This window comes from Schistocerca serialis, chromosome 5, assembly GCF_023864345.2.
Source record: "Schistocerca serialis cubense isolate TAMUIC-IGC-003099 chromosome 5, iqSchSeri2.2, whole genome shotgun sequence".
Classification (NCBI taxonomy): domain Eukaryota; kingdom Metazoa; phylum Arthropoda; class Insecta; order Orthoptera; family Acrididae; genus Schistocerca; species Schistocerca serialis.
In genome coordinates, this window is record NC_064642.1 from 403,889,505 (window position 1) to 403,910,234 (window position 20,730).

At 42.6% G+C, this 20,730-nt stretch overlaps 1 protein-coding gene and 1 long non-coding RNA gene across 2 annotated transcripts in view; one reads left to right on the forward strand and one right to left on the reverse strand.

Annotated features, from left to right (window-relative positions):
• LOC126480710 (uncharacterized) overlaps positions 1 to 20,730 on the forward strand; it is a 231,456-nt gene that overhangs the window by 32,415 nt on the left and 178,311 nt on the right. Inside the window, exon 2 of the mRNA XM_050103964.1 lies at positions 12,268 to 12,446. Within this exon, the coding sequence (XP_049959921.1) occupies positions 12,268 to 12,446 (179 nt within the window). The remainder of the gene's footprint in view (positions 1 to 12,267; positions 12,447 to 20,730) is intronic.
• LOC126480711 (uncharacterized) overlaps positions 1 to 20,730 on the reverse strand; it is a 41,136-nt gene that overhangs the window by 2,119 nt on the left and 18,287 nt on the right. The window lies entirely within an intron of this gene.

Sequence of the window (20,730 nt, forward strand, 5' to 3'; positions counted from 1 at the left end):
TGTTTCAGGGATCATTTTTATGATATATTGCAATGATGTGGAATGAGTGATCTTGCATTCACATCTCAAGTTAATTTGTAGAATGGCTGCACACTAAATCTTTATAACTTAAAAAAAATATCTTTACTGATGTGAATTAGTAATTTCTATCCACCAGCTTTTATAGGTTACAATAATAGATATTCTTGGATGGAAAGGAAGGAATTGTCAGTTTGTTTTCAAATTCTACTTTACTGTCCGACATTTTATATCAACGGGTAAGTGATCAAAAATTGTAGTGGCAGCATTGTGCACACCTTTTTTGTGCTAAAAACAACCTTACTGTGGGCAAGTGAATGTCTCTTTTTTTCTTCTGGTATTATATTTGTGTACATCATTGTTCCTTTTGAACTCCAGAGAATCATTTATAATAAACTTCATGATGGGTGTTTTGGCTACTGCTTTACAGTACCCTTATTCCAACTCCTTAAACAAATGCCTACAAGATGATCATGGATGAGCACCACATATTATTCATACGGCACATTTTTTAACAATAAACACTTTCTTTTGTAAAGATTAGTTACCCAGAAAAATATTCCACATATTAATGAATGGAAATTGAAAAATATGTCTACTTAATGATTTGCAATGATTCTAAGTGCAAAACTGATTGAACCAAGTTGTTTTAAGAGTTCTAAAATGTTCTTTTTCCAGTTTAAATTCTCATAAGTATGGGCACCTGAAATTTCTTCCCTATTTATTATTTGGCCCCAATGTGTCACTCTTACCATTGGTGTAGTGCCTCTGGATGTGCAGAACTGAATATGTTGTCTTTTTAAAATTGAGAGACAGAGACCAGTTGCAGGAAATCAGTCAATGACACTTTTAAGAACATTGTTTACCATTTCTTCAGTTGTTGTATGTACACTTGGATTGATTACAATACTAGTGTCATCTTCAAAAAGAACTAGTTCTGCTTGCCGTATATCAGACATAATATCATTTCTGATATGAGGAACAATGGCACATCTAAGATTAAGCCTTGAGAAATCCCATACAGGATCTCGGTCAGAAGGATCTCCCTAAGTACAACTTTTTTGTATTCTTTTGGTTAGATATGACATCCATTGGTTGGCTATACCATCAAGTCCATGAAACCTCCATTTACCTGGGAGAATATTGTGATATGAATTTATCATGGAATGGATTAAATTTTATGTCAGCACCTGGTTTATTATAAATTTCATTCCAGGTCATCTCTTGTAAACTATTCTTAAAAACATTTTTTCTGGAGTCATTAATTATTCTAATTGTTTTCCACAGAGGATTATCAGTACTGTCTTATTTATACTAGCTAAATGTGCATCACAAGCAGAGAGAGTTGTATTAACACGATTCACGTTGTCCGTTGCACTTCACATCGTGTAGACCGGTAACTGTCTACTAGGCATGCCCAATGTAAAACTGACTGTGCACGACCCGTGCTGCCTGAGTTGTTGTTATTCCGCTGGCAGAGGGCACGGCCGAATTCTCGCGTGCCCTCTGGTGGACAGGACTTTACTTGCGGCAACTACTGTCCGTGACGCGCCGTGCCGATGTGCGCCTCCCGCGACCTTTCTGGTGGCTACTGCACTCCTCGTCCTTCGGGGGGTGAAGCCACTGTGATCCACTGCGTCGGAAGGTGGAGCGTTCTGCAGTAGCGATGACCTCCACGTCGATTGGAATGCTGGGGTCGGGGGGGATCTGCCAACCCTCGAGCCGGAACCTTCGAATACGGTTGGAAGTGACCCACACGAAGAGGCCTCCGTCGTCCCACCACCGGAGCACGGGACAGAACGGGCGACAAGCTGTCGAACTCTGGATCCCATTCCACCTCGGGAGGGGCAAGACCCAGTGGCGAGGACAATGGGGAAGGCACGATCACAGGTGAACCAGCCTCCTGAGAAACCGGGCCGGCTCTTGCCGGGGCATCTCTAATGATGACGATGCCGGTGCTGGAGCTACTGGAGGCCGCCAAGGCTGAGAACCATCGCATGGTGGCGAAGTCACAGGTGGGAGGGGCGGTAGCGTCCCCTGAGAAAACAACATGGATGCTGGCAACGGGGAAGCCGGCACCTGAGGGGTCGGAGGGTGGGTGCCCAAATGTGGACGTAGCTGATTTTGGTGACGACGTACCTCCCGGTCCTCCGCCTGCAAGGTATAGAGCCGGTGGCCATTGCGGTGCAGGACCACCACCGGTATCCAACGTGGATTGTGACCAAACCCACGCGCCCAGACCGGCATACACAGTGGAAAGCTGGGTACCCCGTTTTGCAAGGATCAGGCCGGAGGAGGTGCAGCAGAGTCCTAGGTAGGAAATTCGTGCACATACTTTTTCATCTGCGTCTTAAATGTGCATACCATGCGCTCGGCTTCCCCATTCGATTGTGGATGAAAGGGGGGAGAGCAAATGTGCCGAATACCCAAGCGCCTACAAAAATCCTGGAAGGTCTGCAAAATAAACTGAGGTCCATTGTCCGATACCAGGGTGACTGGCAGACCTTCCACACAAAAGATTTTTGCGAGTGCCTGGATTGCAACTTCTGAAGTGGTTGAGGAGCAGTGAATCACATATGGGAATTGGGAATAAGTATCAATGACAATGAGCCAAAAGCCATTGAGAACCGGGCCCGCAGAAACTATGTGAACACGTTCCCATGCCTGGGTTGCAGGCAACTATGAAGAGAACGCTGAATTGGGAGACGCCTGTTGGCTCGCACACTGGGAACAGGCACCACTAAGTGCTCAATTTCTCTGTCAATACCGGGCCAGTACACATGTCTGCAAGCCAAGGTTTTAGTACAGGAACACCCCAGTGCCCATCATGTACTAACGTGAGGACCTCCCTTTGCAAACTTGCACCAATTGGGACTTAATGGTGGCCTTGAAATCGCCACAAAGACGTAATTTTCCTGAGGGTTTCCTGACAATAACGAGGGGCGAAGCCCACTCACTAGAAGAAATGGGAAGAACGACCTCGAGGGCTATCAGCTGGTCTAGCTCTGCTTTTACCTGAGGGCGGAGAGCCAAGGGGATCTGCCTCGTGCATAGAAAATGTGCGCAAGCCGACGCCTTCAACATTAAGTGAGCTTCAAAGTCTAAAACACGCCCCAGGCCCTCCTCAAAGATATCCTTAAAGTCAGAGGTCAAAGATTCCAATGATTGATAGGGAACGTCTTCGGAGACCAACTGCACAGTGTCTGCAATAGAAAAACTGATAGCTTCAAAGGCATCCAATCCAAAAAGGTTAACGGAGCTCGCATCACTGACAACAATAAAAGTAAGAGGCCGAGTGACTGATTTGTAAGTAATGTCGGTAGTGAATTGACCCAGTAGGGGAATGAACTGTTTACCATAACCGCAGAGACGACAGGAAACTGGCGCCAACAGGGGTGACTCAAGGTCGGAGTTAGTTTGTGCATTCAACAAGGAAACTGCCGTGCCCGTATCTACTTGCAGTTGTAATCGGCGTGACCGAACCGACAACTCGATAAAAAGTTTGTGTGCCGATGCGTCGGGAGCCTGGCCCGATGAAACTTCCTGAATGTCGACGTCCATGTCCTCTGTGCCTGCTTCCTTTGATTCTTTTGAGGCTGAGTGGCAAACTTTAGCATTTTCTCCTTTTTTATTACATTTGCGACAAACGGCCCAATGCTGGGCGCACTCTGACCAATCATGATGTATATAGCACGACGCACAGGACGGTAACAGGGGCCGGCGGCCGGAACTCTATTTATGTGCCGTGCGGGAGCGGCCGTAATGGCCGGATTGTACCGCTCGCACGTCGTCCACCAAGGACACAGTGGATGTGGCCGCGCCACCCTGAACCGCCGCGACGTCACACCACGCTTCCAGCTGTTGACCTGCAGCGTGAGAGACATCGTACAATTGAGCAATGGACAGGACTTCCTCAAGGGAAGGGTCTTCCAACTGCAGGGCCTGTTGCCAGACCTTCCTATCAGGGGCCGAACTAGCAATGACGTCTCACACCATAATGTGGGCATACGACTCTCGCGACTGCTCTGTGACAAAATGACACCTGCGACTAAGACTGTGCAGGGTAGCGGCCCACGCCCGGTAAGACTGATGGGGCTGCTTCTTGCATTGATAGAACTCGATCCTAGCCGCCACATCATGCGTGCGTGCAATGAACACAATGCGTCAAAAAACAAGGACGAGGGTTCCTGCAACGGCGCTAGCTCCGCAAAACTTGATACAGCGAGGGAGATATCCAAGACAAGAAAAGACCACGACATACCTCCACATCGGCAACATGAAATGCCTGGAAATGCTGCTGAAGGCGATGTTTATATGCGTCCTGATCCTCCACCGTCTCGTCATACGGGGGAAAGGGAGGAGGGAATGGCGCTGGAGCAGACTGTGTGGAGAGCAACGCCAGAAGCACTTGTTTCATGGTTGCCATGAGCTCTGTCTGCTGCTCAACCAAAACCCACACTAACTTCTCCATGCTGTGGATAAGCTGCGAAACCGGAACGACGACGCAACACGCGAAAGAACGACCCTACTCGTCGCCAATTGTGTATTAACATGATTCACGTTGTCCGTCGCACTTCACATAGTGTAGACCGGGAACTGTCTGCTAGGCATGCCCGATGTAAAACTGACTGGGCACGGACCGTGCTGCCTGAGTTGTTGTTGTTCCACCGGCAGAGGGCGCGGCAACTACTGTCCATGACGCACCGTGCCGATGTGTGCCTCCCTTATCTTTCTGGTGGCTACTGCAAGAGTATTTGTTATTGGCTACATGGTTATTTTTACTTTTAGTTTCAGAAAATAAAACATTATCAGTTAGAGTTCTTCTGTCATTATCCACCCATGTTGGGTGGATATCCCCAGTGGGAATCCATGTACAGTTACAGTTAAAAGTGAACTATTTTTCAGCACACACTTATATCCTGATCACTATAAAACCTACTTACCTCAATGTTTTTATAAGTGTGATCTGTCTTAATATACATAACAATCCTTTTTCCGATATTAACTGTACATGAGTTACTACCAGGTAACTATTTGGATTGTGTAACCTGTAAACTGAGTGTATGTTTGCATCAGCATTCGCTGTTTGACAGTTGAACTGTAGAATGGTACCCAAAATGCCATCGTTGAACTGAATCTTTTTTAATTTCACATTATTGACAGTGGAGCACCCAATAATAGAACTGGACACAAGAGTGGAATCATGTCATACTTCCAGACGAAACCCAGTTGAACATACACCATCAAGGTGTGAGGCTGTGAGGAGAATGAATGTTGCCAGAAATGCATTCATTCTCATCATACAGTGCTAGCACCCGACATCATGATATGGGATATGCAGCGCAATCATCTCTGGTTCACATATCCAGTAATTTAAACAGCAGTCATAACATTTCTGATGTTTTAAGGCTGGTGACTGGGCCATGTCATTGAGGTTGACATTATCTTTCTGCGAGATACCACAAGACCGCATGTTGCCAGTGTTATCCTCATTTGCATGGATAGATAGGGTTTTTGACTGTTCTCATGGCCAGCTCGTTCTCCAGATTTCTCATGTATTGAAAACTTTGGTCATGGGTTACCAAGAGACTAGCGCACCACCACTTGCCAGCCATTTTGTTTGATGAACTTGGGTATAGAGTTCAAGCAGTATGGAATGACAGATGCCCTGTTGGGTTAGATCCATTGTTACTGCCAGAGGTGGCAGCTCTTTGTACTAAATTATGCAAAGTGTGTACCCCAAAATCACGTACAAATATAACTGTGAATTTTTCATACCATACTGTATATGGACAATAAGTAAAATGCCTTTATTACTGGATTTCCTGGTTCTGCAGTTTTAGTAGCCAGAGGTGTATTTGTCATGAATGTTAAAACACAACTTTTCTTCCTAAAAATCAGTATTCTTTAATTTTTTGAATACTGTACTGTACTACTGCACTGCTCGCACAAACTACAAGCCATTATGCACTTATAATGTGAAGAGTATAGTGACTTTTGACCGGTGGATAGAACCAAATAATCTCATTGTACTGTACGATTATTCAAATGTCTCCTTTTAGAGAAATTCTTTGAAATATGTTATATTAGTATAGTTTTCTGTGTTTATTAAAATCACACATTTCTCTTGACTATTTTAGTCTGTAAATATTTTATTATTATTTTTCATTATTCTTATGAAATAGTGACTCTTCAGTCACTTCCAAATCTGTACAAAAACTTTTTGCTGAGCCTGTTTCCCCAGCTTTCTTTCATAACTATGTTGTGTGTGTTAAATACTGCTGTCTTCTTGACTGAGACACAACATTGAAACAACTTACTCTTTAAGAGTTCATGTGGTGAAAATTGTTCAGTTTCTCCCATTTTGTTTCCTGAAAACTTAACCATGATTGCTATGTATCACAAAAGATATCTCTTGTTTTCTTCTTTTCCAATCCATTAGTTACCCTTAATATGTGCTTCTTAATTGCTTCCAAGTGTCTGAATTGACATTTAATAGCAATTATAGCTGTAAAGAATGCAAAACTGGAGATAGCTGGTAAGTGATCAGTGCATCAACACCACAGAAATCATAAATATGGTAGCTTCAATAGCTTACAGTGTAGCAGCTTTAAGAAGAATCAAGTTGGCTATGAACCAATGGGCCAGAGAAGAACTTTGAGACAAATGTTCCTTATCACTACTGCAACCAGTTACACATGCACTGACATGAAGAAATATAAAATTATGCTATGGGAAAACAATACTACGCATAACATCAGCACTGCGTCATATCACATTATGCAACACAGAAGAGTTGCTATGTCTACCACCTTTAATACTTATGTTCACTATAACTTCTGTATCTTTCATTATCTTGCTTACATCAGTTTGCCACTGTAGACCATGCTCCATGTATTCTATGATTAAATATTAGTTTTGGTGCTCTGGAGAAAGTGGAAAATTTGGGTCTCTTGTTATGATCCCAAGAAAGGCAGCATAATGTGTAAAACACTGGATTCATATTTGCCAATAATGCATTTCCAAGACCCCTGTAGCCTTCCCGGTTTAAGTTTCTGTAGTTTCTGGAATTCATTATCTTGACCATCTGAAAAAGTGCTTTCCATCTGAACAAGTGCTTTCCATCTCTAATGACCTTACTGTAAATCAGGTGTTCGGTACTAAATTTCTTTTCTTCTTGCAGGCAAAATTACTTGAGTGAGGAGGAGCTTTTCCCTTCACAGCATTTATCTCTGCTAAAGGCCAGTGTTGCGAAGTGGAGCTCAACATTCCACTCCATTCTTCTTCACACAACACTCGTGGTGTAGGGTGGAGCATACCATCTCCACTTCCTGAGTCATTTATCAGAAGAGTGAAAGAAAATTTTCAGGGATAAAAGATAATTTCCACCCAGCTATAAACACAGCTGTTTACATCTACATCTACATAGATACTCCTCAAACTACCATATGGTGCTTGGTGGAGGGTACCCTGTACAATACATGTCATTTCCTTTCCTGTTCCACTCACGAATAGAACGAGGGAAAAATAACTGCCTATATGCCTCCATATGAGCCATAGTTTCTCATATCTTCGTGTTCCTTACGCGCAATCTGTGTTGGCGGCAGTAGAAACATTCGGCAGTCAGGTTCAAATGCCTGTTCTTGAAGTTTTCTCAACAGCATTTCTCAAAAACAACATCGTCTTCTCTCCAGAGATTTCCATTTGACTTCCCGTAGTATCTCCGTAACACGTGTTGTTCACACCTACCGGTATCAAATCTAGCAGTCCGCCTCCGAATTTCTTTGACTGTTTTCCTTCAGTCCAACCTCATACGGATCCCAGAACACTCTAGCAGTATTCCAGAATAGGTCACATCAGCATCGTGTGTGCAGTCTCCTTTACAAGTAAACCACTCATTCCTAAAGTTCTCCCAATAAACTGAAGTCAACCATTTGCCTTCCCTACCACAGTTCACACACACTCGTTCCACTTCATATCACTTTGCAATGTAATGCCCTGATATTTAAATGACGTGACTGTGTCAAGCAGGACACTGCAATAATATACCTGAACATTACAGGATTGATCTTCCTGCTCATGTGCATTAACTTAAATTTTTCCACATTTAGGACTAGCTGCCATTCATCACACCAACTGGAAATTTTGTCTAAGTTGTCTTATATCTTCCTACAATCACTCTACTTCAACACCCTACCATGCACCATGGCATCATCAGCAAACAACTGCATATTGCTGCTCATCCTGTCTGCCAAATCATTTACATAAATAGAGGACAACAGCAGTCCTATCACACTTCCCTGGGCACTTCTGACGATACCCTCATCTGGGATGAACACTCACTGTCGAGGACAACATACTGGGCTCTGTTACTTAAGAAGTCTTTGAGCAACTCATATATCTGTGAACTTATTCCTTATGCTCATACCTTTGTTAACACCCTGCATTGGGACACTGTGTGAAATGCTTTCCGGAAATCTAGAAATATGGAATCTGCCTCTTGCCCTTCATCCTTAGTTCTCAGCATGTCATGTGAGAAAAAGGCAAGCTGAGTTTTGCATAAGCGATGCCTACTAAAACCAAACTGATTTGTAGAAATAAGCTTCTCAGTCTCAAGAAAGTTTATTATATTTGAACTGAGAATATGTTCAAGGAGTCTGTAGCAAATCGAAGTTAGGGATATTGGTATGTAATTTTGTGGGTCCATTCTTTTACCCTTCTTATAAACTAGAATCAACTGCACTTTTTTACAGTCGCTTGGGACTCTGCTGAATGCAAGCTAGGCAAGGGGCCAATGCCATAGAGTACTGTTTGTAAAATCGAACTGGGATTCCATCCAGACTTTGTTGATTTATTCGCTTTCAAATCTTTCAGTTCTTTCTCTATGTCAGGTTTGCTTATTACTGTGTCATCCATATGGGAGTCTGTCCGATGAGACAGTATGTTTGAATGATTTCTTAAATGTGAAATTTAAAACTTCAGCTTTCGTTTTGCTATCTTCAACTGCCTTACCAGACTGGTCAATAAGGGACTAAATGGAAGCCTTAGACCAGCTTAGCAATTTTACCTAAGTCCAAAATTTTGTCGGGTTCTCTGCCAGATCTTTTGAAAGATGTGACAGTGATAGTTGTTGTAAGCTTCGCACAAATCTGTACTATCCTTTGCTGACGTCATTTGTGTGTTTCCTTTTGAACCAAGAGTGCAGCAACCTCTGCTTCTTCAGCATCCACCAAATGTTGTCATCAAACCATGGTGGGTCTTTTCCGCCCTTTATCTGCTTACTAGGCATATAACTCTCCTGACCATGATATACAATCTGCTTAAACTTTGCCCATAATTCCAATGCATCCATCTTTCTCATAAACTAATTACTGATAAAGTCGGTACATTCAGGAAATCATATTTGTATTGTAGAACTGCACAGAATGCAGAGATGAAAGTAAATAGGTCTCCAATATTTTGAAAAGGATAGGTTGAATACATCAACGAAAACAATCAATATTTGAAAATATAGTGTAACTGAATAAATAAAAAAAATCTATTCAGCAATCAATGGCAGGAGAACACAGACATATAAGGATTAATTAAATTTGCAAGCTTTCAGAGCCATTGGTTTTTTCTTATGGGAGAAGGGTTGAAGAGGAAAGACAAGGTATGAAGGAAAGGGGCTAGTGAGGTTTAGGAATGAGGAGAGTTTGAAGAGTCACCCAGAACTGTGGGTCAGGACAGATTCACCAGAAGGAATGAGAAGGATGTACAAATGATGATAGAACAATAGTTGACATTTAAATGCCAATTTAAAAACTGTTATATCTAAATTGATCATCCAAAAAGAAAATATACAAGCATAAAAATGTACTGAAATTTTATGACATTTGCACATTTATCATGATATGTGTGCTTGAATTTGTGAATAAAGGAGATCCAGTCTTGATTGGATCTTTGAAACTACTACTCTTAGATTCCCTTCCAGCTGCCATCGTGACTTATGTTTTGTCTTGATGAATGCCGTTGCAGAAAATGTTGACTCAACAAGTAAGTTGATGCTGCACATAATAATGTGTCCACTGCCCTTCTTGTTAAACTGGGACATTCATTTCAAACCTACACCCAAAATTTTTCAAGAGAATGCAATTTAAATTCATTTCAAAGCCTTCTGTCACTTGAGAGTTTTATTAGCTCCACTTGCTTTATTGCTGACAAGTGGCCTGTTACAATCTTATCGAACAGATTGTGGATCCAGTAATACTCAGAAGAAGGTTCTGGAAATGTATTATCGAAATGTTGATGGAAGTTTTTGGGATGTACTATGCCAGTTCTTCTAATTTTACCTACATCCAATTCATTTTCCTTCATGAAATCGTTCATATGAGAAGACACCTCACAGTTACACTTCTTCAAGTGGTTTTTCCAAGTCCAAGTTTTCTCTTAAATGCAAGTACTTTCTTACTTAAAAAGATGATATTGCTATTTCAGCCTTTAAGTAATACATTTAGATCGTTCAGTTTGTCAAACATGTCATCCGAGTAGCACAGTATTGGAAGCCAGTTCTCATCCAGAAAGAGAGCCGCAAATGTAGAACTTCCACTCAATAGAAAAAGACGAAGTTTATCCTTCACCTCCACAATGCGATGAATCACTTTGCTACAACACAATCAAAGTGCCTCTGTGTGCAAAAGAATCGAATCCATCTCCTCGCAAAGAACAGAAAAGAAGCTAATCCGTATCTGTGTATCATGCAGTCTGAGAATTTTACAGAAGGAGAAACAGCACACACTCTTGCCATGAATCCCCTTTTAGTCGTAGTAAATGCTGCCATCTCACTGGTACATATACCAACACAACTTGTCATTAACACATTATTATCAACAAAAAAGAAATTCACAAGGAAGAAAATGTCTTCTGTGTAGTTCTTCCTTTCAGAGATTTACAAAATAGACAGCTCATAAAACAGACAGACTTCATGCGTTTTATTTTCATAACAATAGCATAAAAAACGTGGAGCTGGAAAAATTGCCAACATCAGTTCAGTCATCAACTTGCATGACGAATTTTGGGCTCTCATGGAAGTGTGGTGAAAATTGATTTTTAATTGTCTTAGAGTGATATCAACTTCAGACTCTCACCACACATGATTTTGCACATTTTGATGTGTGGTCATTCGGATTTTACAATTGAGGAGGATGCTTCTCGGATGTTCTTAGGATCTGATATCTGTTTTTTGAGGAATCTGTCACATCCTATTAGAAATTTTGATGGATTTACTTGTATGGTCTGGATGTTTTGTTGGCAGGTGTCTCTCTATACACTTCAAGCTATCACTGACTAACATCTCTGGACGAAGAATGCTTTGCTGTCCTTCCTCATTTTTCAAACGAATGCTGATAAAGCCTAATGTTGGACAATCAGCTTGACATATACACACTTTGGTTTTCTGTTTAGAGCTGATGTTGCTGATTCGAACAGGGGAAGATGGGAAAGAAGAATGTATTTTGATTAAATCTGAGTCTTCTTCCTTACTTAGAACTGCATACTTTCAAAAGAGAAGAGACACCAGGTGAATGAATTCCATGGGATCTCTTATATCACTGTGAATCACCACTTATCCATGGCAATGACAGAACTTTTATCAATTTCTTTTAAATTCAGGTAACTACTTCAGTGAATTTGTACTAGAATTCAACTTCTAGCTAACTCACAACCCTTGAGCTGCCTCTGGAAGCCTGGCAGGAATTGAGTGCACAGTCACAATGTCTGTGATTAACAACCTATTCTTGTAGTCAGTCATGTAAGGAACTGGCTGTCACATTGTCAAGTAACTTAGTAACTTGGTGTCATTAGTGGTTGTTAAAGGTTTGATAAGGAGCTAACTTGGCGGATAATCGGGGATGGGAGCAGTGTGATGAAATATTAGTCACGACTTTTCGCATCACCCCTGCTGATAAGATCTACTGGTCAGTTCGTGTGAAATAAGACAGCAAATTAACAATGGAGGAAGTCACTTAGTTCATAAAAATTAAAATCTGATGCTAGCGATATATGTTCACCATAAATCCTTTTCTTACTTAATATGAAACAAATATTTTAAAAAAAGCTGGTGCTCCCCTCTATCACTTTGTGTGCCCCTCTAGGAGGAAGTGCACCCCCACTTTGGGGATGGCTGAAATAGACCACCATGTACCAATGATCACCAGTCTTTTGCATAATATGGTTCTACTTCTCATATATGTTTCATGCCATTCGTTCCAGACGAACACGCGGAGTGAGACCAGGCCAGGCTCGTCAGAGCCAGAGCTGCCGATGCAAGGGCCAGATGGTGGGCATGATATTTGCCACAGTTCTGCTTCTTTGTTGGTTGCTGGTTCTCACATGGCTTGCTATTGTCTTAAATGCAGAGCTTTCGAAGTTGGATGGGACAGTGAAGCAAGGTGAGTAATTGTAATAGAAAAGCAAATAGATTGAATACTGAAGATGCATGTATGTTGACCTGGTTTGCAACAGTCATATTATTCTGACAGAAATTGTGCCTGTTATACTGGATTTTTTTTGTTATGTTGGTACATATGTCCCAAACATATGTTCACAGTTTCAAGTGTACAGCATTATTTGTTTCATTTTGGCAGATAGAAAGGTTAGATGTGTTTTAGTGTGTTCGGCGATTTTCGATTATTATAAAAAAAAAATAAAAAAAAAACTGGAACAAAGAATTTGTGTGAAAAATGGAATCAATTGCTCTAAAACACTTGAAGCTCTTCCAAGATGGCCGAGAAGATGCCATTGACGAACCTCGCCTTGGAAACCCCCACGCACCAAAAACAGATAATAACGTTGAAGCTGTGAAGAAAATTGTTTTGGAAAATTGTCATATTACTGTAAGAGAAGTTGCTGAGGATGTTGACATATCGATCAGCTCGTATCATGCAATTTTCAGATGTTTTGGGCATGGGACATGTGTTAGCGAAGTTTGTTCCAAAACTTCTCAATTTTGATCAGAAGATCCGTCGCATGAGAATCGCTCAGGAGCTCTTGAATGATGTCAGTGATGACCCTGATTTGCTCAAAAGGATCATAACTGGTGACGAAACATGGGTTTGCAGTTATGATGTCGAAACCAAAGCCCAATCATCCCAATGGAAGCATCCCGGAGAGCTAAGACTGAAAAAAGCACACCAAGTTCGTTCAAATGTTAAAGTTTTGTTCACTGTTATTTTCAATTACCGTGGTGTAGTGCATCACGTATTTTTGACTCAAGGTCGTATGGTCAATAAGGAGTATTACGTTGACGTTTGCGAGAAGCAGTACGCAAAAAGCGTTCGGAATTGTGAAGACACAATTCATGGTTTTTGCATCACGACAATGCACCTGCTCATTCATCATTGCTTTCTGGGAGATTCTTTGGCCAAAAACCACATGACAATCATGCCTCAGCCACCATATTCACTGGATTTGGCCCCCTCCGACATTTTCCTGTTCCCAAAACTGAAGAGATCTGTGAAACGATGAAGATTTCAGCGATTGAGGAAATAAAAACTGCATCGCCAAATTACCCGAGGCTGTACCAAAAAGCATTTATGAGAAGTGCTTCAAGGCTTGGAAGAAGCTCTGAAACAAGTGTATTGCATCTGAGGGGGGATTACTTTGAAGGGGAGAATATGTATATTGATGAATAAATAAATATTTTCCCATAAAAAATATAAAATCACTTTACTTTTTGAACACAACTCGTTTATCTGTATTTCAGAATTTAGATTTGAATTCATTGTGGTGGAATAGGATAAAAATAGTGGCTTCATAAGACATTACCTTCGTATGTGGAATACTTAAGAAGGAAAGAAAAATCCTTGGAGGAAAGTTTAAGTATTTAGGAAAAATATTCAGTTGTTATTTGTAGATAATTTCTGTTTTCTACTAGTTTTCCTGATTTATGCACTTTCACGCCACGTGCAACAGTTTTCAGGAAGCGTGTTATCAACAGAGAATACTGACCTGTGGTTTTCCTTTTTTTTAAAAAAGTGTACTTGAAACATTTCTGTCGTGACCTGCAACTGGTGGTCTGCTTTACATATTTGAGGGTTGAGCTAATAACCAGGAAGTCATATCCAGTGAGAGAGTTACTTCACTGCTTCATCATCTGCAGAGCTGTTAACATTTTTGATATGTCAATGGTGTGACCTGGAAGTCAGCAAAACATTGGTATTACAATTTTATAGGGCTCTGCCGTGTTCTAGCTAGCTATTGTCTGTATGACATGAATTTAATCTTGCTTCTGATGTCTGATGGGTTAAATGGAAGCACACAACACCCTACAGAACATTACAAGATAAATCTCACATTCATCTAATTAGTGGCAGCATTTCATAGTCCAAAGGACCACACAATTGTGTAACTATACATTTAATAGTGTACCACACCTTTGCGCATCTGAGAATGTAGGTGCTCATATACACTCCCCCATAAGCAGCAGTGCTGTCTGGAAAGCGTCATTACTATTAAAACATTAAGTTCAAAACAGAAATGCATAGTTTAAATTTATTTTTAAAAATAAAAGCTAGTTGTCTGAATAGTCTGTCGCCATAAGAGATAGTTGCACGTCGTCATGTCAAAATATAAAAATGGTGGAAAAAGGACAGAAAATTAAAATCATGGTGGATGAACTGTCGCATTGTTTTTAGTTTAGATATTATATAAGTTTTTGCTAGTAAGCGACTTCATCACATCATTTCTGTAACACTTCAGTACTTGAGGGTTTTGTGCTTATTTATGATTATGAAATAATCAGAAATGTCATGACTTTAAGTACCATGGTGTTTAATAAATATCTTGAGACTAACTCCCTGTGATTAACTGTGACTCATCTGTAACTTAGGAAGGCTGTGGAGAAAACTTAGCTATGTTTTACACTCATGTGAAAAAAATTGCTTCTGCATGGAAATAGTGTCATATACTAGTTTGGGAATGTAATTACAACCAGATATATAATAAAGACGTATTACATTTGTTTGTATTTGGGAAAATGCCCTCCATGCATTTTGGAAAGAATTCGGAGAATACAAGTGTATATTGGTGTATCATATCTCATGTTACAAGTTTAGTTAAGTGGATGCAGGTGTGAGAATTCAGAATCATGTATAATACTGCAGCCATTAATGTTGCATATTACAAATAATAATTACATGCACCTCTAATTATATTCAGTGAAAGACTATATTTTAGATTTCTTATAGTGGGATAAATTATCTTATTCCATGAGGAACTGTAGTAACCAAGTAAAACACGAAACTGATCTAAGTAACACAAATACAGCTTTACTCATGAATCTCTGAACAATAACAGAAATAAGCCTCTCATGACTCCACTCATAACAAGACAAAAGAATCATACAGAACGTCCAACTTAAGCAATACACAGAACATAGTGAAGAGTGAGTCAGCACTGTTCCAAGCATATACAGGCACAAGTTGCCAGTAGAAAGTCTGGTGGAGACCGTGCCATGTACACACTTCCTACAGGCAGCCTCCAATGGCTGGCCTGTGCTGATACAGTTGGTTGTTGATGTAAGAACACACACATGGCGGCACTATACTTGGCACACTTAAACACACGAACTAGTAACAGGATACAGCACACCTCCCCTTAGTGCGAAGACCCCACCCAGGTGACGAAGGAGACGATGATGGCCCGATGAGAGACACATCTGTCAGCTCCGGAGCAGCAGCAGCTGGTGCTGACAGCAGGGGCAAGACGATGTGCCGGGTGGGCATGGGAGCATAGGGCTGGAATGTTCAGAAATGCGGGTACACCCAAGTGCGGTGGGCCTTTGCGGCGCCTGATGACAGCATTGGGGAGTAGGGTGCTGTTGCCATCTCTGCAATGTCATCAGCAGGCAGGTCCGAGTGTGGAGGAGGTGGGTCTGGACCCACGGGTGACTATGGCCGAGTCAATGATGGTGAAGGAGCCTGTGGAGACATCCTGACAGCAGACTGTGACAATGGACACAAGGCTGGAGACTGACCCGTGCCCGGTGCCAGGAAGCTGGAACCTCAGAGTGCTGCACGTGGAAGAGGCAACCAATGGGACAGGACACTCCCAGCCGCCTTTGGATAAGCAGCTGCCAGCAGCAAGTCATATACTCTTAGCTCACTTATTTGTTACATAGTTTAATTCTTAATTTCTTTGCCTGTTTTTGGGTACTTGCATTGTTTAATTCATAAATTTTGTGCGTATTATAGTATTTGAGAGTTGTAGCATCGCGCTTTAGCACCTGAATAGTGTAAAATTGGGTAGTCTCCTTCTGCCGCCGAGCAGTGTGTCGACAGTGCTCAAGTAGCAGCATTACTGCATTTACTAGGCAATCTTGTATTTCAATAACCGTTTAAATTTTGTGTCGAATTGTTTGTGCTCTCTGTAGATTAGTTCAGACGTTCTTTGCACAACAGTTTTTAGCATGGATAGGGACTGCAACTGCTGTGTTCGGATGCAGGCTGAGTTGGCATCCCTTCGCTCCCAGCTTCAGGCAGTGTTGGCTTCGGTCACACAGCTTGAGGCTGTTGCCAATGGGCATCACTGTGAGGGTCTGGATGGGGGTTTGTCGGGGACAGCCAGCTCGTCCCACGCATCCCCCAATTGGACTACAGCTGTGGCTACCTGGGATACTGCCCGCATTGAGGCTGACCCCTCACCCGTGGTAGAGTGGGAGGTCGTCTCGAGGTGTGGCAGGGGGCGAAAGACATTCAGCAGGGCTGAACGGAAGGCCTCTCCAGTTTGTCTGATGAACCGGTTTCAGGCTCTGTCTCTGGTTGATACTGATCTTCGGCCGGATATGGCTGCTTGTCCTGTTCCAGAGGTTGCCCCTCAGTCTGCAAGATCCGAGTGGTTGCAGAGGGTGGGCTTACTGGTAGTTGGGAGCTCCAACGTCAGGCGCGTAATGGGGCCTTTTAGGGATATGGCAGCAAGAGAGGGGAAGAAAACCAATGTGCACTCCGTGTGCATACCGGGGGGAGTCATTCCAGATGTGTAAAGGGTCCTTCCGGATCCCATGAAGGGTACAGGGTGCACCCATCTGCAGGTGGTCGCTCATGTCGGCACCAATGATGTGTTTCGCTATGGATCGGAGGAAATCCTCTCTGGCTTCTGGCGGCTATCTGATTTGGTAAAGACTGCCAGTCTCGCTAGCGGGATGAAAGCAGAGCTCACCATCTGCAGCATCGTCGACAGGACTGACTGCGGACCTTTGGTACAGAGCCGAGTGGAGGGTCTGAATCAGAGGCTGAGACGGTTCTGCAACCGTGTGGGCTGCAGATTCCTCAACTTGCACCATAGGGTGGTGGGGTTTCGGGTTCTGCTGGATAGGTCAGGAGTCCACTACACGCAGCAAGCGGCTACACGGATAGCAGGGGTTGTGTGGTGTGGACTAGGCAGTTTTTTAGGTTAGATGGCCTCAGGCAAGTACAGAAAGGGCAACAGCCTCAAAGGGTGATGGGCAAAGTCAGGACATGCGGGGACCAAGCAGCAATCGGTATTGTAATTGTAAACTGTCAAAGCTGCATTGGTAAAGTACCGGAACTTCAAGCACTGATAGAAAGCACCGAAGCTGAAATTGTTATAGGTACGGAAAGCTGGCTGAAGCCAGAGATAAATTCTGCCAAAATTTTTACAAAGGCACAGACGGTGTTTAGAAAGGATAGATTGCATGCAACCGGTGGTGGCGTGTTTGTCACTGTTAAGAGTAGTTTATCCTGTAGTGAAGTAGAAGTGGATAGTTCCTGTGAATTATTATGGGTGGAGGTTACACTCAACAACTGAGCTAGGTTAATAATTGGCTCCTTTTACCGACCTCCCGACTCAGCAGCATTAGTGGCAGAACAACTGAGAGAAAATCTGGAATACGTTTCACGTAAATTTCCTCTGCATGTTATAGTCTTAGGTGGAGATTTCAATTTACCAGATATAAACTGGGACACTCAGATGTTTAGGACGGGTGGTAGGGACAGAGCATCGAGTGACATTATACTGAGTGCACTATCCGAAAATTACCTCGAGCAATTAAACAGAGAACCGACTCGTGGAGATAACATCTTGGACCTACTGATAACAAACAGACCCGAACTTTTCGACTCTGTAAGTGCAGAACAGGGAATCAATGATCATAAGGCCGTTGCAGCATCCCTGAATATGGAAGTAAATAGGAATACAAAAAAAGGGAGGAAGGTTTATCTGTTTGGCAAGAGTAATAGAAGGCAGATTTCAGACTACCTAGCAGATCAAAACGAAAATTTCTGTTCCGACACTGACAATGTTGACTGTTTATGGAAAAAGTTCAAGGCAATCGTAAAATGCGTTTTAGACAGGTACGTGCCAAGTGAAACTGTGAGGGACGGGGAAAACCCACCGTGGTTCAACAACAAAGTTAGGAAACTACTGCAAAAGCAAAGAGAGCTTCACTGCAAGTTTAAACGCAGCCAAAACCTCTCAGACAAACAGAAGCTAAACGGTGTCAAAGTTAGCGTAAGGAGGGCTATGCGTGAAACATTCAGTGAATTTGAAAGTAAAATTCTGTGTACCGACTTGACAGAAAATCCTAGGAAGTTCTGGTCTTACGTTAAATCAGTAAGTGGCTCGAAACAGCATATCCAGACACTCCAGGATGATGATGACATTGGAACAGAGGATGACAGGCATAAAGCTGAAATACTAAACACCTTTTTCCAAAGCTGTTTCGCAGAGGAAGACTGCACTGCAGTTCCTACACTAAATCCTCACGCAAACGAAAAAATGGCTAACATCGAAATAAGTGTCCAAGGAATAGAAAAGCAACTGAAATCGCTCAACAGAGGAAAGTCCACTGGACCTGACGGGATACCAATTTGATTCTACACAGAGTACGCGAAAGAACTTGCCCCCCTTCTAACAGCCGTGTTCCACAAGTCTCTAGAGGAATGGAAGGTTCCTAATGATTGAAAAAGAGCACAGGTAGTCCTAGTCTTCAAGAAGGGTCGTCGAGCAGATGCGCAAAACTATAGGCCTATATCTCTGACATCGATCTGTTGCAGAATTTTAGAACATTTTTGCTCGGGTATCATGTCGTTTCTGGAAACCCAGAATCTACTCTGTAGGAATCAACATGGATTCCGGAAACAGCGATCATGTGAAACCCAATTCACTTTATATGTTCATGAGACCCAGAAAATATTAGATACAGGCTCCCAGGTAGATGCCATTTTCCTTGACTCCCGGAAGGTGTTCGATACAGTTCTGCACTGTCACCTGATAAACAAAGTAAGAGCCTACGGAATATCAGACCAGCTGTGTGGTTGGATTGAAGAGTTTTTAGCAAACAGAACACAGCATGTTGTTCTCAATGGAGAGATGTCTACAGACGTTAAAGTAACCTCTGGCGTGCCGCAGGGGTGTGTTATGGGACCATTGCTTTTCACAATATATATAAATGACCTAGTGGATGGTGTCGGAAGTTCCATGCTGCTTTTCGTGGATGATGCTGTAGTATACAGAGAAGTTGCAGCATTAGAAAATTGCAGCGAAATGCAGGAAGATCTGCAGGGGATAGGCACTTGGTGCAGGGAGTGGCAACTGACCCTTAACATAGACAAATGTAATGTATTGCGAATACAGAGAAAGAAGGATCCTTTATTATATGATTATATGATAGCGGAACAAACACTGGTAGCAGTTACTTCTGTAAAATATCTGGGAGTATGCATGCGGAACGATTTGAAGTGGAATGATCATATAAAATTAATTGTTGGTAAGGCGGGTACCAGGTTGAGATTCATTCTGAGACTCCTTGGAAAATGTAGTCCATCAACAAAGGAGGTGGCTTACAAAACACTTGTTCGACCTATAATTGAGTATTGCTCATCAGTGTGGGATCCGCACCAGGTCGTGTTGACGGAGGAGATAGAGAAGATCCAAAGAAGAGTGGTGCGTGTAGTCACAGGGTTATTTGGTAAGCGTGATAGTGTTATGGAGATGTTTAGCAAACTCAAGTGTCAGACTCTGCAAGAGAGGCGCTCTGCATCATGGTGTAGCTTGCTGTCCAGGTTTCGAGAGGGTGCATTTCTGGATGAGGTATCGAATATATTGCTTCCCCCTACTTATACCACCCGAGGAGATCACGAATGTGAAATTAGAGAGATTCAAGTGCACCCAGAGGCTTTCCGGCAGTCGTTCTTCCCACGAACCATACGCGGCTGGAACAGGAAAGGGAGACAATGACAGTGGCACGTGGGGTGCCCTCTGCCACACATTGTTGGGTTGCTTGGGGGGGTATAAATGTAGGTGTAGATGTAGACACCTCCACAGCAGGTGACGATGAGCTCGAGGCGGGAGAGCCGTGGGGTGGGCTGCAGCAACAGTAGCTTCTGGCAGTTAGCGGGGCACAACTGACCAAAGTGTGCTACCTGTCCATCAGCCTTACAGATGATGTAAAGATGGTGTCCCTGAGAATCGACAACAGTGACCCCTATCCACTTGAGTTGCTGACCAAATCCTCGCTCCTAAACTGGGGATCACAGCGTGAAGCTGCTCGATGAACCTGACTGCATCAGTTGGGGTGCAGGCCACAGAAGGTATGCATGGCTGCTGTCTGTGAACCAACTCAACTGGGCTCTACTCCCCGATAAGCGTGAAGCGATTGGTGCTCAGGAAATGGAGAAGGGCATCGTCCGGTGAAGAATCCACACCAAACTTTTTGAT